The following is a 23655-nucleotide window of genomic DNA, read 5'->3' as shown; positions in this document are numbered from 1 at the left end:
ATCTAAGCTGGCATCGAGCCTTGATAATATACAGACTGGAAAAGATACCATTAGTCCGGATTTTAATCGAACAAAATGGCTGTTCGCTAGATGCTGTAACACTTTTGCAACACGTGCACGTAGATATTTCCACCTACAAACGCTGTGCGTGAAAGAGAAATAATGGAGTCTATAGAAGATATTATGAAAATGGATAAGGAGCAACTGTCGGAGCCTATCCGCACTGTCAAGGTATCGACATGGAATACTGTGTTTTTTGGCTACCCCCCCTTCCTTGGAGCTTCTTGTTCTCAGCAACTTTCCTTGTCGTACAAGGCGACGAAATGGGTCGTGTGGCCAGGCACTGGCTTGCTTCATTATGTCTTCGTACCCCAACGGCGAGGGAAATTGATCATTATGTCAGTTACTAGTTTGTCTGGTACTGGGGCCGCCGCCATTTCTTAGACCAAGTAGACCCCACTGCACACTAGCCTGCCACACCATGCTAAATTACATCATTTGCATACACCATGCTAAATTAAATCATTTGCATACATTAGGGAGAATGGCAAAAAGTAGATTTTTACATATGGTTGCCATGGAAAGCAAATTTGATTTCAAAAGAAACATGTTGAGAAACAGTCTGATTTTTTGTATGGTGGTCCAAGACAAGTTTAACCATTCTACACCTATTGCTATTAAAGAATAAAGCTAAATAAGTTCTAGCAGGCCGAGCTGTCCAAGGAAAGCAGGACAGTGTTTTGGACAATTTGTCAGTGTCACTTACCCTATTGCTAATAAGTAACACCTCCATTGACCTTCCTTTGTTTTTAACCTGCTTTTAAATATCTTCTATTGCTTGACTGAATAGCTGAAATACCAAAATGTGAATGCACGTCACCTTATAAGTGCAATAATCTTGAATGCAGCATTAAACACTGAGTCACCTCACTTCTTTTTACCCAGGAACTGCTACTACATTCCAAACATACCAACCTTATTTGTTCAAATAAATTAGAATGTTCAATGTGTAATTCAAATTTCTGAACTCCAGGACAAGTGGAAACTGCTTCCTGCCTTTCTCAAAGTGAAAGGTCTTGTCAAGCAGCACATTGATTCATTCAACTACTTCATCAATGTTGAGGTAAGTGTTCATCAACTATTTCATCAATGTTGTGCTAAGTGTTCATCAACTACTTCATCAATGTTGAGGTAAGTGTTCATCAACTACTTCATCAATGTTGAGGTAAGTGTTCATCAACTACTTCATCAATGTTGAGCTAAGTGTTCATCAACTACTTCATCAATGTTGAGGTAAGTGTTCATCAACTACTTCATCAATGTTGTGCTAAGTGTTCATCAACTACTTCATCAATGTTGAGGTAAGTGTTCATCAACTACTTCATCAATGTTGAGGTAAGTGTTCATCAACTACTTCATCAATGTTGAGGTAAGTGTTCATCAACTACTTCATCAATGTTGAGGTAAGTGTTCATCAACTACTTCATCAATGTTGAGCTAAGTGTTCATCAACTACTTCATCAATGTTGAGGTAAGTGTTCATCAACTACTTCATCAATGTTGAGCTAAGTGTTCATCAACTACTTCATCAATGTTGTGCTAAGTGTTCATCAACTACTTCATCAATGTTGAGGTAAGTGTTCATCAACTACTTCATCAATGTTGAGGTAAGTGTTCATCAACTACTTCATCAATGTTGTGCTAAGTGTTCATCAACTACTTCATCAATGTTGAGGTAAGTGTTCATCAACTACTTCATCAATGTTGTGCTAAGTGTTCATCAACTACTTCATCAATGTTGTGCTAAGTGTTCATCGACTACTTCATCAATGTTGAGGTAAGTGTTCATCAACTACTTCATCAATGTTGAGGTAAGTGTTCATCAACTACTTCATCAATGTTGTGCTAAGTGTTCATCAACTACTTCATCAATGTTGAGCTAAGTGTTCATCAACTACTTCATCAATGTTGAGGTAAGTGTTCATCAACTACTTCATCAATGTTGAGGTAAGTGTTCATCAACTACTTCATCAATGTTGAGGTAAGTGTTCATCAACTACTTCATCAATGTTGAGGTAAGTGTTCATCAACTACTTCATCAATGTTGAGGTAAGTGTTCATCAACTACTTCATCAATGTTGAGCTAAGTGTTCATCAACTACTTCATCAATGTTGTGCTAAGTGTTCATCAACTACTTCATCAATGTTGAGGTAAGTGTTCATCAACTACTTCATCAATGTTGTGCTAAGTGTTCATCAACTACTTCATCAATGTTGAGGTAAGTGTTCATCAACTACTTCATCAATGTTGAGGTAAGTGTTCATCAACTACATAGATGCAATATTTTTGTGAGGTGAGACTCAAATAAACAATCTTTCTGCAATAAGTACAATCTCTGATCTCTGATGACTGTGTCATGTGTTATGAATTCCATATAACACAGCATTTTGTGATCTTGTGTGGTAAATAAAGCACAGGTATTGAGTGTGTTCAAAGATCATTGTGTGGAGAAGTAAACATGGTAAGTGTAAGTTAATCTCAAGTTTGAATTTGTTTGACATGCAGTTGGTCCACTTGGTGAATGTAGACATAAATTAGAGGCTACATTTTTTCAGTAAAAGGTTGAACTGGTGCATGTTTTATGCATCTAAATCTCCCCAGGATGAAGTTATTTTTATAATGGATGATTTCACAGATACCTGAACTCACCTGGTTAGCAGAATGTGGGGAAAAAGCTGAAAAGCAAAACTGAAGCTGTTATGATAAACAGGATAAATGTTAATCAAACTATATATTTCATTATTTCATGGTATTCATTTTGCCAAGCAGCAATCATGGCAATGACACATTTTTTCAAATTTGATATTAAGAAGACCGTTCATCATGTTCATAGTATACATGCACAGTGAACATGGTGAAAAGTATAAAATATTTCCAGGCTTTAAACACCCTTTTGACAACATTTTTCAACAAATCAGATTTCAGTACACACTCTTCCAGTTGTTCTATACATTTGCTTCTATGATGTTGTTTTCAGATTAAGAAGATCATGAAGGCCAATGAGAAAATCACATCTGATGCTGATCCCAACTTCTACGTCAAGTGGGTTTTGTAGCTCAACTGGAGGACCAAGTCCAAATATGTCATAGTTTTCATCCAAATAGTTTTGCTTCATTTACTATTATAATTTACTTAATTAATGCTTTTTAATTGCTTGAGAAAACGAATTAAATTTAAACTAGTCTTGTTATATTTGCTGATAGTGGCTTTTGGCTCCAGTCACTTGACTTGAAAATGAAATAAAATCTCACTATACATGGTCGTACAATACTCAACAGATGAGCAGATATCCTGTAAAACTTTGTGAAACAATTATGACAGCATGAACGAAGACTGGCAAGCATATCTATCCCTCTCTAGATTGTCAAAATTGTGTTTTATTTATTATGTATGTAATTATAAGCAATATAGAGACTTCGTTAATTGAGTAGTTTGTTTGAATATTTGATCATGTTTACCATGTTTACAGGTACCTGAACATCTATGTTGGCATGCCTGATGTAGAGGAGGGGTTCAACATAACAAAGCCAATATCTCCACATGAGGTCAGTATACTGGTTTTACAATGTCCCGGATACAGAATTAAGGGGGCTCCTGGGCTTCTAGAGTATTTGAATCTAGGGACACCCTAAATCTTTCACAGTTAATGTTAGGGCAATGAAAAGGAACAGTCAGGTCCCTGCTACAGCTTATGTTTAAACACTGATGTATATCACAGCAATATTATGGTAGGGGACACCAGAAATGGGCTCACACATTTCACCCATGTGGGGAATCAAACCCGGGTCTTCGGCATGATGAGCAAACGCTTTTACCACTAGGCTACACAGTGCCACCCTCATTAGACAATATTGTGGAACTTTTTATATCCATTTGTCCACAAACCATTTTACTTTTAAGTACACCAAATATTTCAGTTGAAAATGTATTTTATCAAAAGTTGTAAACCTATCAGCAGGAGGAATTCAAGTTAAAAGTAGTAACCATGGTAACAACTGCTGAGGGAGGAAACAACCTCTTTGTGATTTTAGACTCATATGTTTGGCTTAAAATGGTTTGGAATAAATAAAAATTTCCAGGATATTCTGTAATGTTAGCTCTGACAGAGCTTTGTGAAGGTTGGAGCAGAATTTCAGTATCAGACTTATTAGAATGTTATGAAGGAATGAGTCGCATAAGTTGGATGTGAAAAGGGAGCAGCACTCATTTCTCGGCTACCTTGATGGCCACAGAGGTATAGTGAATTCTCTTTCTGATTAAATCCTCCTTGGGGCACTTATTGCATTTTCCTTGCTCAAGAAAATCTACATGACATAGTTGTAACCATTTTCCTTAATAAAAAATGTTACCACACAAAAAACTTCGTTTTTGTATGATATACGACCACCCTTACGGGGCCTCACCACCAACGGCGCCTCACGCCAGGGGGAGCAACTCTCACCCAAATCACTTTCCTTATGTCATCTGTAAGAGACAGACGTGTTGATTTTTCACACAAGACAAAATAAGAGAAATCTATCGTTCGACAAGAACCATGGCTGACCAAACTGTATGTATGGTACATTTCTTTCATTGCAAAGGCGTAATACCTCGCATTGTGAAGTTATAGAGTTGTAATTGACGCCACGTGCACGGCACCTTTGAATTCAAATGGCCGTAATGGCGTCCATATTGTAGTCCCACGGGCTGATACATGTAACACCAAGGCCATTAAGAAACGGCTTGGGGTTTTGTTATATCATACAGCATTGGACTACAATTTTTTCCTTTACAAAACCCAAGGTGGTGTGTTAATTTATAAACTACACTTACCTTTTTTTTTTACGGGTTTTTTCACCTTAGCGCGTAACACGCCCCTTTGGTGTTATAGTTAAACTACGACATTGGCTATTAGTATCGCGTTACAAATCGCATTCTACATTACGCCTTTGCTTCTAGTTTCACAATTTATGCACGTATTTTTCCGATGCCTGATATGTCTGGCGGAGGACATTGCCTTTACCCCCCAAAAGAGACAAGTTGACTTGTTCCACTTTAAAGAGGTCTATAAAGGCGGGGGTAGATATCAGATCTACTAAGACATCCCCCCCCCCCCCCCCTCCCCATCTAAAAAGGGTAAAAAAGCTGCCGAGATTGTCTCCCCCGCTCCCTCTCCGGGGGCCGGGGGAGAAGGCTGGAGGGTCCCCGTAGTAAGCACTGCACCCTCTCCTGCACTGTCTTTGGCAGACTGTTCTGCGTTACTTAAGTCGCCGATGGCGTCGATGATGGAGGAGGTGAAGTCTCGGCTCCGGAGGAGCTACGGGATGAGCCTTCCCCGTTGTCGGCGCCGGACGCGGCTTCGAGATCTGTGTTATGCCCGGCGTCGGCCGAGGCAGGCCACTTGATCTCGGGGACGATCCGAGACCGGGCTTCGGCTCCGGCTCGAGGTCGCTCCCCAGCGGAGGGGTGGCGGGCGCCGGCCCGTGCACTACCGACGCACAACTTTCCCTAGCGGAGCCAGACGCCTCTTCCGAGGCCGAGGCTTTCACTAGTGGATTCGTAGCCCGGAGCCAGGGGGGTTCCCTTTGTCTCGGGGACGATCCGAGACCGAGCTTCGGCTCCGGCTCGAGGTCGCTCCCAAGCGTAGTGGTGGCGGGCGCCGGCCCGTGCACCACCGACGCACAATTTTCCCTAGCGGAGCCAGACGCCTCTTCCGAGGCCGAGGCTTCCACTAGTGGATACCTGCCCCGGAGCAAGGTTGGTTCCCTTTGTCTCGGGGACGATCCGAGACCGAGCTTCGGCTCTGGCTCGCGGTCGATCCCCAGCGTAGTGGTGGCGGGCGCCGGCTCGGCCCGTGCACTACCGACGCACAACTTTCCCTAGCGGAGCCAGACGCCTCTTCCGAGGCCGAGGCTTCCACTAGTGGATACCTAGCCCGGTGCCAGGTGGGTTCCCTTGAACCTCGGCACCGGGACTCGGCATCGGGCCGGGTGCAGAGGCACGTGCGGGACAGGATTGTCCAGGTACTGCCTCAGGTGGCTGCACCCATGCCAGAGTCGGAGACACCCAACTTGACTAAGGTCAAGCAGGGCCGGCTGTTGCCCCCCCCTTTCCCGCGTGCGGTGCGGAGTTGAAGGCTGCTTACATATGCTTCGAGGAGCAATATCATAATGCATGCCAACAGCTCCGTGTGTCCGTACACTCCGCGTATCTGTCGGCTGTACAGAGGGAGTTAGCGGGAGAGGGGCCGGTCGACTCTTCGGAGTTGGCCGCGCAACTAACGGAAGTTCAGTTATCTTACGCGGGACGCTATTCGTAGCTGTGCCTCGCAGATGATGTGCGCTGTTATGGGCATGCGCAGGCGGTGGATGTCGGTATCTAAATACTCGACTTACACATGCCAAGACTTACTTGCTTTGCCGTATAAGAGGGTGCCACCCTCTTCCCTGGGGCTCAGCAGGTGGTCCGAGAGGCCGCTCAATGGTATACTTCCATCAAAGACTCATGAGGCCATGTTGGAGGTACCAAGCGTTAAAACCGCGTAAGCGGGCCTCTCCAATTGTCCCCCCCTACGCTAACGCACGGGTCAGACGTCCACACCTGCTTGGAAGCCGCCGCTTCCTTCAGGTATAAGGGCGCCGGGAGGAGCAAGAGAGGCACGGGCCGGGGCAAGGCAGCTGGTCGAGACCAACAGCTTATTCGCGGGGCTGGGAACGATGGGTTCCCATTAGCGCCCGAAGAGCCCCGGGTGAACCCACAGTCGCAAGTTATCGAACTGCCGACAGCCGGGGTTCACTGCCTCCAGCCGGATGTCCCCGTAGGCGGCCGACTGGCTCTATTCCTGAAGGAATCGGAGACAGTTACATCACAATCCCCGGACCCCGTCCATTTTAAGGGATGGCCATTTGCTTCGGTGGAAACATCATCCGCCCCTCCCCTTCTCCGGGATAAAGCACACTCCGGTGCCTGCTACCCGAGAGAAGGCGGAATTCCTCCGTGCCGAGGTCGACGCACTTATGAAAGCTGCGATCGAACCGGGTCCCGAGGGACAGGAAAGCGAGGGCTTCTACTCGACTTGTTTCCTAGTCACCAAACAGTGATCTCACCTGTCGAGACAGGAGAATGGCTAACGTCAATAGACTTAAGTACGCCTATCTCCACATACCAATACACCCCGAGTTCAAGAAATACCTGAGGTTTTCTTTCGACGGGAGGTGTTATCAGTTCAGGGTTCTACCATTCGGGATCTTCACGGCCCCGAGGGTGTTCACCAAGCTGATGTTGAGTCCCGCCCAAGTGGCCAGGTCAAAAGGTCGGTTCTGCCATCCGTACCTCGACGACTGGTTACTAAGAGCTCTATCGCAATCCCTGAGTCAGATAGCTACACAACAAGTGATAGATATTCTGATCACGCTAGGGTGGATGGTCAGTCTCAAGAAGTCAGATCTGAGCCCCACTCAGAATCTAGTCTTCCTAGTGGCTAATTTCAACACGGTGAGAGGACGTGTATCTCTGTCACAAGATATCAAGTCCCTTAAGCGCAAGTCACACTGCTCGTACATAGCTCCAGTTACTGGACAACATGGCGGCGACAGTGGATTTGGTCTGGCGGGGCGCTTGAGAATGAGTCCCATTCAACAAGCACTCTGTCGAATTTGGGCGAACTCGGAAGATCTCGAGACTGTGCTCGAGACTCCGTATTGGCTCATTACACACCTCCAGTGGTGGACCGAGGTCGGGAATCTGTCCCGGGGGCTCCCCCTCGACACTCCCGTTCCGTCTCTCACAGTTCAAACAGACGCGTCACTCTCCGGCTGGGGAGGCGTTCTGAATGATCACACTGCCTCGGGACTATGGTCCCAGCAGGAGATCAAACTGCATATCAATGTGCTAGAACTGAGAGCGGTCAGGTTGGTGTTCCAACGCTTCCCGGGTCTGCTTCGTGGCCAAGTGGTTCGTCTAGAGATGGGCAACCAAACGGCGATGACTTACATCCGGAAGCAGGGGGGAACGGCGTCTCCGTCGCTTCGACGAAAGACGTGGCAGTTCCTACTATAGTGCGACTCTCACGATATCAGGGTGCTACCTGTTTATCTCCCGGGGGTGGACAACGTCCGTACGGACGCTCTGTCTCGCCGGATCCTCGCTCCTCACGAGTGGAGGCTCGACCCGGGGATATTCGGGATTTTCTCCCTGTTATACAGGCCGTTACAGGTGGATCTGTTTGCGTCTGTGATGAATCACCAGACACCAACGTTCTGCTCCCGAGTCCACGACCCGAGGTCGGTGGCACCGGACGCCTTCCAGCTAGATTGGACGGACAGAATTCTGTGGGCATTCCCCCCAGTACCTCTGATTTCCAAGGTCCTGTCTCAGCTAAGCACTCAGCCTGCGCGACTAATTGTGCTCCTGGCACCTCTTTAGTCGGCGCAGAGTGGGTTTCAAGTAATACTCAGGTTTCTGTCTCAGCCTCCTGTTATATTACCTTTATGACCGGACCTCCTATCCCAGAACGGGGCCCTCCACCCGAATCCAAGGATTCAATGGGTGGCTTAGCCACTGTCAGGAATCGCCTCCAGAAGAGCGGTATTCCTGCACGAGTTGCAGACACAATACTGGCTTCGCGGAGAGATTCGACAAACGTTCAGTACGATAGATAGGCCTGCTATGCGCCCTGGTGTGTCGATAGAGGGATTGCAGATCTTTTGGGTTGTTTTTTTTTTCTGCAGATCTCGTATCCGTGATTGAGTTTCTCCAGTCGCGACTAGATGACGGCCTGGCCGCATCAACAGTCCGGGGTTACTCTACAGCTATCGCAGCTTTTCACGTCACTGTCGACGGGGCACTTCTGGGTGCACACCCATTAGTGCAGCGCTTTTTAGCAGGTGTGGACAGGATCCGACCGCCAGTCCGGCGGATCAGTCCCCCTTGGGACTTGTCAATCATTCTCGATTGGCTGTCCGGTCCTTCCTTTCGGGATCTGTCGTCTCTCTCTCTTCAGCTGTTGAGCTGGGAGACGGCGTTCCTTGTGGTGGTAACGTCCGGCAGACGGGTAGGCGACATTCGTGTTATGTCAGCCGATCCCGAAATAACTGTCTTCCATGCGGTCGATAAATATCACCGGGACAGAGTCAGTTTTCGACTACCGGACTCTTACTGTCAAAGGGTCGCACACGCTTCCACGTGAACGGCTCCTATTGAGCTACCTGCTCTTTCACAGCCTTCCGCGTCGGGGACCACTGCAAGACATGCTCATGTCTTGGATGTCCGCACGACTCTCATGGCCTATATCAGCAGAAATATTGGTGTCCGTAAGGATAACCAACTATTTTGCTGTTACGGCGGTAGGAAGGTTGGCTCACCTGCGAGTAAACAATCTATCTCGAGGTGGATAGTTTCAACCATTTGTACAGCGTATACGCTTACAGGCAGGGACCCCCCTACCAGGTTGAAGGCTCATTAGGTTAGAGCAGTGGCTGCGTCAAAAGCGTACGCCGCGGCTCTGCACATTGAGCAGATCTGCTCCGCGGCTATTTGGAGCCAGCCGAGCACGATTCATCAAACCTTACCAACTCGACAAACACTCAAGCGAGCGTACTCGGTTTGGTCAGTCAGTTCTCCGAACGGGGCAAAGTTCTAATCTCTAGCCAATTGAGCATTCGAGATTTTAGACAGTCCTCCGGTTATACTGCTCGGTAATGGTCCGGATTTTATCTTCTGCGGTCGATAAATATCAGTCCTTACTACTCGATAATACTCGTATTTTGCGCACGCGCTCCTTCGATCCTCGGGGACTCTCTGGCCTAGCTCAGCGCTGGTTATGGTCTCTCGTGATCTATGCCCCTATATCACTTGTTCAAAAAAAGTGTGGGGGTGGGAGGTGTTTCGAGTTCTCAACTTATGACAAGCCGCGAAAACAGGCTTTATCATAATATATGGTCGACCACGCCCTGTCTCTAGCCCCCGCCTTTCGACGGTGGTGCCTCACGATAAGGTTGGTTCCATTTATTGAACTCAATATTTTATTCTGTTGAATAATCAAATACGATATATTTATTTACGCCTGTTGCTGACGGATGCCACTTCCTAGATTATCTTTGGGAGTCTGTCCTGATGCAATAAGTGCCCCAAGGAGGATTTAATCAGAAAGAGAATTTTACAAACCTGTAGAGGTTATGAATTCTCTGATGAAATCCTCCTTGGGGCACGGCCACCCACCTCCCCACATTCCGTCAGCATTTGACATATGGAAAGTGATTTGGGTGAGAGTTGCTCCCCCTGGCGTGAGGCGCCGTTGGTGGTGAGGCCCCGTAAGGGTGGTCGTATATCATACAAAAACGAAGTTTTTTGTGTGGTAACATTTTTTATTAAGGAAAATGGTTACAACTATGTCATGTAGATTTTCTTGAGCAAGGAAAATGCAATAAGTGCCCCAAGGAGGATTTCATCAGAGAATTCATAACCTCTACAGGTTTGTAAAAGTTTGTCACGTGAAGGTCTTAATTTGACTTGTCATGATGACTGCAATGTTTCAGTGTCGCCTGCGGGACATGACCTACTCGGCACCCGTCACCGTGGACATCGAGTACACGCGAGGAAACCAGAGGATCATTCGCAACAATCTGCCCATTGGCAGGTACGTGTGACTACTGGAGTCACATAGATGTGATACACCTACCGATTCATGATTTATTTCTGTATCAGTTTTCAGAAGTTAATTGTTTTGAAGTTTTTCCAAACCCTCCTTAATAACTACGTACTTCGGATAGTGTTACCTTACCGCCCACTACAAAACAAAATGCTGCCTCTGATGTGCATGTTTTTTTTAATAGACTGCCTCCATGGTCGAGTTGAGAGCGGAAGCATAGAGTTGAAGATCCCTTGCCACATCATACCAAAAGATGTTAAAAAATGGTACTTGTTGTTTCCCTGCATTAAGGGGATAAAACAAGGACTGGTCGCTATGTAAGTGAAATAGTCTTGAACGCGTCATTAAACCCCATTTGACCTGACCCTTTGTTGCAGTAATCAGATTTGTTGAGTTAACATGACATTCCACTATTCCCTTGTCCAGAATGCCGATAATGCTGAGGAGTTCCAAGTGTGTGCTGAATGGGAAGAGTCCGGCAGAAATGGCCAAACTAAATGAGTGTCCAATGGATCCTGGCGGCTACTTCATTGTGAAGGGCGTGGAGAAGGTCATCCTTATACAGGAGCAGCTGTCCAAGAACAGGATGATCGTTGATATCAGCAACAAGGGAACGATCGAGTGCTCAGTTACAAGGTGAGGAAGCATATGATGGGAACACCTTTCTATGTCAAGTTTTGATAGGAATGTCTTTAGATGCTGCTGCTTTCAAGGTTGATTTTTTTCACGACTAGTCGCATGTTTAAAAGGAAGCCAGAAGCTGGAATGTAAACATTAAACTTGTTTCCGTCCAGTTGCGCACGCACCTCCCTATGACATGTCACAATTCTCTCAGCGTGCTCTGAGCTGGTCGCTCGAGAAAGTCTTTCACGGTAGACTGCTAGTTTGTATTCTACTAGTACTTATCGCTTGTCTACAGTTGTTGTTCTAATAAAGTAATAATAATAGTAAATATGTCTTCCCTGTAGACTCCTGGAATGTAATCCTTGGTAATCCATTGTTTCACTGTTTGACTTGATTATATACGCGGCAACATGTCGGGCATTGGTGCCTCGTGTCAAAGAAAACTGTCTAAAGTAGACACTCACAAGTATTGTCTTTCCTGCATCATTAAGGACGGGTTTTTCAACGTGTTCATGGGATAAACGTTGTAAAGAATGTGAGCACTTGTCTTCTTTAAACTTTAACTTGTATCTTCGTGCGTTGGCGAAGCGGACTGCTGACCAGCGCTACAAGCAGAGAAGGTCATCAGGTGGATCCTTGGACTCTGCACCCTCCACATCAGGCACTGGGGGTGGCGAGTCAACCACACACAAGAAATCAGTTGATAAAGACTCGCCTCAGTCAATCGGTTGATCGAGAGCGTCACTCAGCCTCCCCTGTTACGCCGGGACCGGGTGGTGACGAGGACCAAGAGGGGACTACAGTCCCCAGTCGGTCCGTATCTCGTTCTACAAACGACGATAGGGACGTTGTGCGGGAAGTCGTTCCCGTTCCAGTCGGGACGACATGTCGAGTGCCTCGTCGAGAGACAGTACACGACACGAGGGCGTTCATCACCTTTGTGGTCGTCGGGAGTACGATTCGGACGATAACTACGATGGGGATCGTAGTACTTCTACAGTTAGAGATCATAGCCCTTGTCCCCATGGGGACGTGCAACGTTCTCGCAGGGAGTTTCTGGGAGTTCAGCGTCGTAGTGAAGATAATGACAGAACGACGCCCTCGTCTCACCTTAATATCGACCTGGGTTTGATAGCCCAGATCACGGTGGCGGATTCGACTGCGTCGGGGGTCCATGGACCGTCAACCAGTACACCAGCTCCTTCATCTACGCCTCCACAATCGACGTCGACGATGGATTGTGACGACAGCCTCTCGGATGTCCACGCCTAGTCCCGATATGTATCAGGCCAGATTACTACGGCACGTCGCCATGGTTACATCGACTGCACTGAACTACCTGATCGTCATGGAAGGACACTCTTCATACAATTTGTCCAGACGGCCACCAGTTTCAAACGCCCCACGACGACCTAACAGAACGAGAATGTACGTGCCTTCATGGTTGAAGATCAGTCATGTAAATTCCAACAGCCGGCCTGGGACCTCGATGTCGTTCTGCGCAACCTGTCTAGTCAGACTTACGAGCCTCTAGATCAGGTCGCGTTCGACTTATTGTCTCAGGAAACGGCTTTCCTGCTCTCTCTGGCTACGGCAGCAAGAGTATCGGAAATACAGGCCATTGACGTCGGTCGGATTACGTTCGATCAGCGTAACCATAGCAACGTCCATCTTGGTCTCAGATGGGATTTTTTTAGAAGCCGTCCCGCAAGAGAGATTCGGACAGGAAAGGTCACCAGGTTTCCTTTTCCAAGTATCCCAGAGGGGGAAAGAGCCAGCGGGGGAAGAAGTTAGGACCCTTCCCCCGCCGTCACTGTCGTTGCAGTCTACCCTGGTGACACTACCTTTAGACATGCTACCGGTAGGGGGGAGACTTCATCACTATGCCCACAAGTGGGCTTTCCTCAATGACCCTTACGTTCAGAACATTTTGACAATAGGCTACGCCCCACGCCTGAGATCGACGCCACCACTGACGTCATCCCCAACATTCCACACTCCACCAACAGATCGGCTGACGGAGGCCATCGATTCGTTGGTGGAAAAGGCGGCTGTACTTCGCCTAGGGACATCAGCACCATCGCCGGGGTACTACTCGCCCATCTTTCTAGTACCCAAGAAAAACTCTACAAAGATGCGGCCTATTTTCAATCTCAAAAAGTTCAACGCAACATACCTCCAACAACCCGACACATTCACCATGAGAACGACTTCCTCGTCTCGATAGACCTTCAGGATGCATATCTACATATGCCAATAGCTTCCGAGTTCCAGAAGTACCTCCGATTCGAATACCAAAGTATTCATTACCAGTGGGCGGCCCTCCCGTTTGGAATTTCTACGGCCCCGTGCATTTTCACACGGATCATGAAGATGGTCGTGGAATGGCTCCATCGGCAGGCGATCAGGGTCGCCTTCTACCTAGACGACGGGCTCCAAGCTCACCAGTTCACAGAAGCCCTTCAAGGAGAGTTAGCGACCACCCTGAGTCTACTGCGGTACCTCTGGTGGATCGTCAACCTTCAAAAGTCGGACTTGGTACCAACTCGGGATCTACAGTACATCGGGATATGCTTCCAGACGGTAGTCAATCTGGTCATGGTACCTCAAGACTGTTGGGACAAGATTGTCAGCAGCGTTCCGAGACTTCTACATGCCCCGGCGTCGGTGCACACGTGGCAGGAAGTCCTCGGTCTGTTGACATCGGCCCAAGACCTGACTTGCCGAGGTCGTCTTCAACTTCGGCCTGGGACCTCGATGTCATTCTGCGCAACCTGTCTAGTCAGACTTACGAGCCTCTAGATCAGGTCGTGTTCGACTTATTGTCTCAGAAAACGGCTTTCCTTCTCTCGCTGGCTATGGCAGAGAGAGTATCGGAAATACATGCCATTGATGTCGGTCGGATTACGTTCGATCAGCGTAACCATAGCAACGTCCATCTTGGTCTCAGATTTTTTAGCGACAAATCAACTTCCTGGCCAAGATTCGAGAATGTTCCACATTCCTTCCTTGTCTGCCATTATGGGCCCTCATGATCACACTGATCTCACCCTGTGCCCAGTTCGCGCACTTCGTATTTAACTGCAGCGATCTGAACAGCAACGACAACATTTTCGACGGCTGTTCATACCGCTCTCAACCAATGCAAAGAAAGAGATTACACGTAATACTCTCTCTGAGTGGTCATTCTCTGAGCTTACGAGGCACAAGGACTCGCACCTCTCAACTCCTCTCATCCGCATGAAGTTTGAGCCATAGCTTCAACATTAGCACTCAACGGTAATTGTTCACTGCAAGCTATTATGGAGGGCTGCTTTTGGAGATCTACTTCAGTGTTTGCTTCGCATTATCTCAGAGATATCTCAACAGTAGATGTTGAAGGACTCAAACAGTTTGGTCCACTCGTGGTGGCACAACAGATCTCCCATAAAAGACAGTGAATTTGTGCTTTATTCACTTTGGACTTTTTGCTCAACACTTCGTGCCAGATAACAGGTTACAATAAAAACTGTTAGTGAATGTACGCATTCTTATGTTTTATTGTTGTGTGCAGTACTTTGGCTTTTTTATTGTGGTTATTCGGTGTATGCATCGTCTTCCCATACTTTATAATACTGCTCGTATTTTTTAGTTACCTTGTATACTGCGAGTTGCTCTGTGACTAAATCATGCGCCGACCACACTTCGATCGCAGTTCAACTGACGTGTGCAGTTGTCCAGTCGCATCGATAATTAGTTGTGTTTCGAAGAGCATTAACCATGCTGTTTTAGTTACCATGTATACTGCGAGTTGCTCTGTAACTAAACTATACGTCGACCACACTTCGATTGCAGTTCAACTGACGCGTGCAGTTGTCCAGTCGCATCGATAATTAGTTGTGGTCGAAGAGCATTAACCACGCTGTGCGTTCGTGATAAACAACTCGTCCGTGCATCTGGTCGAATGTTCTATTGTCACTACAGGGGTGAAGAACTTGGAAAGAGGTCACTTCCTGATTACTTTCCCGACCCTCCTTCCAGTGTTCCGTCGAATTCTACCCATTTGTACAACTGAAAACAGACTAAAACATGTTTTTTTTCAGATTTCTGGCTTCCTTTTAAACGTGCGACTAGACGTGAGGGTATGAGAAATACCCATTTGTACGACTGAAGACAGACCAATAAAACATCATTTTTAATCTGAAAAACCCATATTTTCAAGCAATTTGTTTTTTGCTGTTGTATGTAATTGTAAGCTGGCACAAATAATTATTATATCATTTACCAGTACTTGTATGCTTGCTATTTTCCCACATAACAGGGGGCATGGGTGGCCCAGTCATCAAAGGTGCTGCAATTCGCTGTACAGAGTTGCGCTACTTGGGCAGACCAGTAACCTATGATTGTGGGTTTGAATCCCGGTTCGCCCTGATTATGTTTCTAGGTTTGCCAGCACCATGCCTGTGCTTGTGGGTTTCACCGAAGTGGTAAACGTCTAAGACCTGCATCACTTCAGGCTTTGCTCCCACATTAAGCTGTCACGCCGTGATATTACTGCAATACTGTTAAAATCGGCGTTAAACACAACTCACTCACTCACTCACTCACTCACTCACTCACTCACTCACTCACTCACTCACTCACTCACTCCACATAACAGTACATGTATGATTGATATGTGAGAATGTTGTTTTGGTTTCCTCCAGTTCCACCCATGAGAGGAAGAGTAAGACCTATGTTGTTGTCAAACATGGGAAATACTACCTCAAGCACAACACATTTTCAGAGGTGAGGTATATCCCTTTCTGCAAACTAGTGTGTTTGTTTATTGTTAAACGCCGCACTCAGCAATATTCCAGCTATATGATGGCAGTCTTTAAATAATTGAATCTTGATGAGACAGTCCAGTTATGGACATCATGAACATCAATCTATGCTATTTGAATATGATGACATGCATCAACCAAATCAGCGAGCCTGACCACTCGTTTCCATTAGTCGTCTCTTTCGACAAACATGGGTTGCTAGAGACCAATGCTAACCCTGGTCTTCACGATGCTACAAACTTGTTCTCGTAGCTAATGATATTATAGATACATATATGGCATTTCTTACAGTATCTTGAATGAGGCAGAAAATAGACACTAGTCTGTGGAACCTAGCCTCTGTTTAATACCTACTGAAACATGTTAAAACTTCTGATATCTGTGATCTGACACAAAGTGGTCAGAAATCCTCGTTACTTGCCCCGTAGGTCGCCTACTGTCATGAAAGGCAGAAATGGTGATGGAGGGTAGATACTGCTGACTTGGATGTTGCATTCAGTGTGTACCCTATTGCTGATGTAGGACATTCCTGTGGCCGTGGCCTTCAAAGCCATGGGGATCGAGTGTGACCAGGAGATCGTGCAGATGATCGGCAGCGAGGAGGAGGTGTTGGCGGCCATGGCGCCATGTCTGGAAGAGTGTCACCGGGCCCAGGTCTTCACACAGAACCAGGTCAGCTATGGCGGGAGACGCAATGTTAGAAAATGGCCTAGGGAGCGACTATTGGTTACAAAATGGATGAAAATCATATACACTATTTAATGTCTTCAGATGTTAGAAGAGTGAGTAAAATTCAAGTATTTAGCTCACAGTTGCTGGTAATATTTTGTTGCTTTTTTCTTGAGGAGACATATTTAGTACTTATGCTGTTCTGTTTTAATGGAATTCTTTGGTTTTTGGTGCTATTTCTAAGAAGTGTGACATTTTCTTTACAGGCATTAAAGTTTATTGGAAACAAAATTCGCACGAGGAATGTTTGGGTTGGTTCCAAGAAAACCAAAGTTGATGAAGCTCGCGATGTTCTTCATGGTGTAGTCCTTGCTCATGTTCCGGTGAGTCAGACACTTGAAGATGTGTCATGTCAGAATTGTTGGGCAAACTTAAGTGAGTCAACTGAATATTTAAGGGGAATATAGTAGGGGACCAGAATTGCTTGAAAAATCGGTACTTGTTAAAAAGTTATGTACTTACAATTTTTAAACATTTGACCATGTGACATTAAAGGTAGACATCAAGCTATATCCAAAGACTAGAAGACCTAAAGTAACACATGACCAAAATACATCACAATGGAATTCCCTATTTCTACACAACACCAGTTGCACTTATTTATAAACACCTCGCCAAAGTACTTACGGGTAGGAAACCCTTTGATACTGGCATGATAATGTAGACCTTGCTTTCGGAATAGTCAGAGCTTAAAGTGAGTGATTGTTGGCTACCTAAGAATCATATTGGGTGTATATTTTGTTATTGATGAGATTTTATTAACCCTATCCTTGACCTTAGGTGGTACAGTGGAATTTCAAGGTGAAGGCTGTGTACTTGGCCCTGATGGTGCGAAGGATAGTTCTAGCAGAAGGTGACAAGGTGAAGGTTGATGACAGGGATTACTATGGCAACAAGAGGCTGGAACTGGCAGGGCAGTTGCTGTCACTTTTGTTTGAAGATCTCTTCAAGAAATTCAATGCTGAGGTAATATTCCTTGCTATTCAAATACAGGAGATGGAAGTGAAGTAGAGTTAACACTTGACTCAAAGTTTGTAGATACAGTTATCAGTACCAGTATTTAGAATCAACTCACCAATGGGGATTCCATATAAGGATTGGTCCCAAGCAACCATGCTTGTCATAAGAGGCGACTTAATGGTTCAAGGTTTGGTGATTTAGTTGATGTCGCGTTATTGTACCCCAACAAAATATATCGTTGCTCATTATATCAACCACTGGATTGTCTGGTCCAGACTGGATTATTTACAGACTGCAGTTATATAGGTGGGATATTGTTGAGTGTGACTTAAAACAATAAACACACACACTAGAATTAAGTCATGGACAGATGGATTATTATTCCCTGCCACCAAGTGGAAGGGGGTATATAGGAATGGGTGCTGTCCGTCCATTTTCCATCCGTCATGTTTCGTTTCTGGAGCAGAAATGAAAAAACCATGAGAGATATCTTAACCAAACTTGGCACATAGATAGGTCTAGTGTTAAACTGTTGCCTTTTGATAGTTTGGGATTTAAAAAAAATATTTTGCGAGTTTCCATAGCAAAGACTTTGATTTAGACTGAAAAGGACGGTACTACACGTTTCTGGAGCAGATCTTGAAAAACACACAATATTTCTTGCCTTGCACACAAACAGACACATCATATTGGCGGGGGATAACAGTATTTCATGCTTGTTTTAGAATAACAAAAGTAAAGAGAGAGTGGCAACAGAATGAGAATGAGGATTAGTGTACATACATTCAGGGGTCAGTCTTACTGCTGGTCCTACGGCCATTGGCCAGCAACACTGGCAGAGGGCCTACAGTTATAAGGCTGGTGCACTGTGTTTGGTACTGATAACCAGGAGATAGTACAGTGGGTACTTGTTTCTAGGGTTGGTGTATTGGCACATAAATCATACATAGTGCAATATGGTGAGCTATATTGTGATACATATTACAATACGTACTGGGGCCCAAATCATATATATTTGTACTGTTAAAATAGTACTTCTTCATTCACTAATCCAGACTTCAGATTGCAAGATGTGTAGTATGGATAAATCTATTACATCATAAATTTTTGTTTGTTTGTTTGTTGTTTACGCCACACTCGGCAATATCCCAGCTATATGACGGCGTACTGTAAGTAATCGAGTCTGGACCAGACAATCCAGTGATTGACAACATGAGCATCGATCCATGCAATTGGGATTGATGACATGCATCAACCAAGTCAGCGAGTCTGACCACCCAATCCTGTTAGTCGCCTCTTACGCCTTGTTACAGCAAGCATGGGTTGCTGAAGACCTATTCTATCTATCTTTAGGGGAGGGGCGGTCAGGTAGCCTAGTGGTTAAAGCGTTCGCTCGTCACGACGAAGACCCGGATTCGATTCCCGACATGGGTACAATGTGTGAAGCCCATTTCTGGTGTCCCCCGCCGTGATATTGCTGGAATATTGCTAAAAGCGGCGTAAAACCATACTCACTCACTCACTCACTCTATCTTCACGGGTCACATCATCAATTATGTTAATGTAAACAGTGTGAAGTGTGTGCTGTTTGCATGGTTTAGATAGGAACCCTATCCATACATATGTCTCAAGATAGTAGATATAATTTATATAATTATATTAATTTTATTCTGACTGTATCGGAACATATCAATACGAGTTGTATTGCAATAAGTGTATTGCTGATAGGCGTATTGTAATATCGCGATAAGCCAATTACATTGCACACACCAACTAAAATATTTTTGGCATCAAATAGAATGAACACTATTATTTGTTGTGATAGTTGTGATAACTGGATCTGAATGTGATGTTTCTGTATTCAGCTGAAGAAGATAGCAGACATGACTATCCCCAAGCCTAGAGCGGCCCAGTTTGACATCGTGCGACACATGAGACAGGACCAGATCACCAACGGCCTCGTCAATGCGATCTCCACCGTGAGTACTTCAGTCAGTTGTACATGTCTCAGTTAGAGTACCATGAATTATGTATGGTCAACAAGAGCTGCAATTATGGGACATTCAGACCGAGGCTTATCAACAAGGCTCCCAGCCTTCAACATAGGTGTCCAACCTTTAACAGTGGAATAGCTAGGGCACTTATCCCCATACACTTGTGACATGCGGTCATGAATTTCTTGGGGACTACTTTTCTCTGCGTCAAGAACTTGATGACTGCTTGGTACTCGTTCTCTTCCATTTTTGTGTCCATTAGGACCCCTATCACATTCAGCTGGATGTCACTATTACACAAACGGCCCCAACAGACCAAATACACTTGCAATTAACTAGTCAAACAATGTACTACATTGACTAGTTCACTTTGTTGTGGCCCATAGTTGAAAGTAAATCAGGCTTTGAACTTTTTTTTACTAGCCCTCGTACGATGTACATGGCTCTGAAAGTCACATGTTGATTTGTGAATTAGAACTCAAACATGTCTGATGGATTGTGCCCTGTTTGGACTGGTAGGTAAAAGATAAAAAAACTGCATATAAGTTGTCCATCAATCAGGCCATCACTATAGTCTGGTGTACACTTTTACAGTTTCGAGATCTCCTCAAACATTAAGGCCTCTGAAGCTGATACTTTGCTTGGAGGATTCCTTTGACTTCCTCTTAATCAGACAGTTCTGATTGTTTTTCAAATTTTATGTATGTGCATATATGTGTAGAAGCTAGTGTGACTTTTGTTTAAATAGACAGACATGGGTTCTTCGTATACACTTGTATTCATCAGCCAACAAAACACCTCCTGCACTTACACATGTTGTCACTTAACTGCCAACCTAAAGCAAACCAAGATGGCTGCCGTAAAGTCATTCCCAAATGTATAGGGGGCAGTTTCGTATTCAAGAGGAAGTTTCGTATCTACATACAGTGATCCCTCGCTATTGTGCTCTTCGATAAAGCGCTACCTTGGTTACTACGCGCGGTAACGCATGGCTCCCAAAATTTATGTACACTTTTAATACTGAGAGTTTTACACAGACATAATTGTATTGTTGTTCGTTGTTCATTTGCACATAACGCTTCTCATTGCATAATCAACCGTTCATCGCTGAATGGAGTTCTAATAATCTGTTTGAAAACATCCGCGGCAAGTCCCGGAAATATGATTGTTCAACTAGTTAACTTTTCACACCTATACATCCTTTGATCTTAGAAGCGCATGCATGCAAATAAAAGAGAACCACAAGCGAAGTTTATATTCTTAATTAGTGGGCAATCCTATTTGAGGCGACACTGTCAACTTGCATGTAGTTGCTGTCACAACACAGCGGTCATTCCTTTTGATTCGGATCAAGTAACCGTATCAAACCAATTAATCTGGCTTGAATGTGTATCTATATTTGTATGAATGAGTATGAATGCGCATAATGCTGGTCAAAACTCTCGTTTTCTGTATTTAAGCAACATTAACCCTTATGCACATTCTAGTTTTGATATGCCCTTCATGATTTATGTTGCAATATTCCAGAAACAAATTCAGGGGAGATGCAGAGCTTGCTCTTCTTCTGTCCTTCCTAAGTGGTGACAAGTGTCAATTTGTTGGCTTTCCTTGTTGGTATTAAGGAGTCTGCAATTGAATATACTCACCAATACAAGAAACACGAATACCATGCATGTTGGTTAACATATGAAGAATTACTCATATTCAAGAGATATTATATTGGTTCGATACACAAATAAACATACTGTTTTGTGACCGACGCTCATGATCGCATCACATGTGATGTCAGAGATCCATAACTCGAGATGCAGAATTTGTCTTGTGCAGGATAAGAATTAGTCTCTGTGGTAACACTTGACTGATTGTTAGTTTTGTCGTCTAGTGGTACACATCTCTTCTTAACGTACATACTTCGCTATATGTTTCTATGGATCACGCTTCTTTTGGCAATGTGTATTGTAGTTATTATCAACAGACTCGTGATGACCGTATTGCAGCAGTTGTGCATGCTGTGATTCATGGGTATTTTCATGCTACCTCTTTTATTTGTCTTATTCTACAATACTGAAACTGTATGGCACTATTGTTGGTCGCCAGGGTAACTGGACTATTAAGAGATTCAAGATGGAGAGAGCTGGAGTGACACAGGTTCTGTCTCGTCTCTCCTACATCTCCGCTCTCGGGATGATGACTAGGATCTCCTCACAGGTAGGATTCAGCAGCATCATGCATGCCCCCATTGTTTATTCGAATCCCAAATTAGCCCTGATTATGTTTCTACCAATTCTAGATATCTCAGCACGATACCTAGACCTGTGGGTTTTATCAAAATGGTAAAAATTATATGCATCAACTCAGGATTTCTTCCCACATTTACCAGACAAACTGGTATATGTAACTGAAATTCTGATCAAAACGTGGTGTAGTGGATAGAGCGTTTGCCCAGAGGATTGGAAGGCTTGTGGTACAATCCCCTAGCCATGTCATACCTCATGTTAAATGCTGGTAATTGTTGTTACCTTGCCTGGTGCTCAGCATTAAGGGGTTAAAACAAGGGCTGGTTGGCTCAGAATTAGAGCTGTTACGATTCACTCGTGTATTCGGTGAATCAAACTGTATCCATTCATGAATTGAATTCGTTATTGGTGACCAATAGAATCGAATATTCATGAATATGCAGTCATGTTCATTTACAAACCCGGTATCTAAAAATATCCATAAGAACATATTATATGCATAGATTTCTTGAAAGACAACATTCTTATAACATTTAATTTGACAGAAATGTGGTCACTGGTCATTCTTGCATTTGAGCAGATACTAGTACCTGGATAAGTGCAGTATATAAATGTTTAATATGTTAATAATTAATAAACCATGTCAAATAATTTGTGTTGCTTTTATTTCACTGAATATAACAAATAATACATTCACTGCTGACTTACTATTGTATTCGTGAAATAATATTCGTATTCGTTTATCTATATTTGTGATACGAATCATATTCACCTCAGTGTATTCGTTGCAGCCCTACTCAGAATCAATATACTGTGTCTGAGTGGGGTATGCATGTTAAGCTTAGTGCAAGCAGGGGTATGCATGTTACGATCACTCACTCACTCACTCACTCACTCACTCACTCACTCACTGTCATGTAAAACCCCATTTCACATCACCTTACCATGTCCTTGTTTGTTCACACAGTTTGAGAAAACCAGGAAAGTGAGCGGCCCCCGATCCCTGCAGCCGTCACAGTGGGGTCTGCTGTGTCCCTCCGACACACCGGAAGGGGAGGTAAGTCACCATGATCGGTTAGGATTGAACTTGCTGTAAATAATGTTGGGCCTACATCAGTACAAGGTGTGTGGACTAACGAAGATGTTCATGTAGTGATGTGATTAAATAGAGTTAAATTTAGACCTTGCGACCACCTTTCCCAGTTGCCTGGCCGAGACTAGAATGTGTAGAGGTCTATTATGCATTTCTTCTTTCTTCTTCGACCCTATGTGAAAACATGCTTGTACAGAGATTCCAGCTTCAAAAAATGAATTCACCTGAACACATACCGTCATCACCATGGTCACCACCCAGACAAATGGGTCACACATGTAATCCTGTGTATAGCGACCTACACAACCTGATCACATGCTTCCTCTATATATCTTCATTCTCTTTCTCATTTCCACACCGTGGGTTGTGTTTGTCATTGAGTAGGCATGTAATACCTCCATACATTGTGTAGGCATGTAATACCTCCATACATTGTGTAGGCATGTAATACGTCCATACATTGTGTAGGCATGTAATACCTCCATACATTGTATAGGCATGTAATATCTCCATATATTGTGTAGG

At 44.6% G+C, this 23655-nt stretch overlaps 1 protein-coding gene across 1 annotated transcript in view; it reads left to right on the top strand.

Annotated features, from left to right (window-relative positions):
• The first annotated feature begins 80 nt into the window (after positions 1-80).
• LOC139473626 (DNA-directed RNA polymerase III subunit RPC2-like) overlaps positions 81-23655 on the top strand; it is a 40307-nt gene continuing 16732 nt past the window's right edge. Inside the window, exons 1-13 of the mRNA XM_071256301.1 lie at positions 81-231; positions 1034-1123; positions 3039-3103; positions 3531-3606; positions 10576-10676; positions 11115-11324; positions 15998-16079; positions 16640-16789; positions 17053-17169; positions 17627-17812; positions 19672-19785; positions 21898-22008; positions 23005-23094. Coding sequence (XP_071112402.1) covers positions 163-231; positions 1034-1123; positions 3039-3103; positions 3531-3606; positions 10576-10676; positions 11115-11324; positions 15998-16079; positions 16640-16789; positions 17053-17169; positions 17627-17812; positions 19672-19785; positions 21898-22008; positions 23005-23094 — 1461 coding nt within the window. The 5' untranslated portion in view covers positions 81-162. The remainder of the gene's footprint in view (positions 232-1033; positions 1124-3038; positions 3104-3530; positions 3607-10575; positions 10677-11114; positions 11325-15997; positions 16080-16639; positions 16790-17052; positions 17170-17626; positions 17813-19671; positions 19786-21897; positions 22009-23004; positions 23095-23655) is intronic.

The sequence above is a fragment of the Haliotis cracherodii genome, unplaced genomic scaffold, assembly GCF_022045235.1.
Source record: "Haliotis cracherodii isolate W230 unplaced genomic scaffold, xgHalCrac1.p SCAF_3, whole genome shotgun sequence".
NCBI classification, from domain to species: Eukaryota; Metazoa; Mollusca; class Gastropoda; order Lepetellida; family Haliotidae; genus Haliotis; species Haliotis cracherodii.
This window is presented reverse-complemented; position numbering and strand designations above follow the sequence as displayed.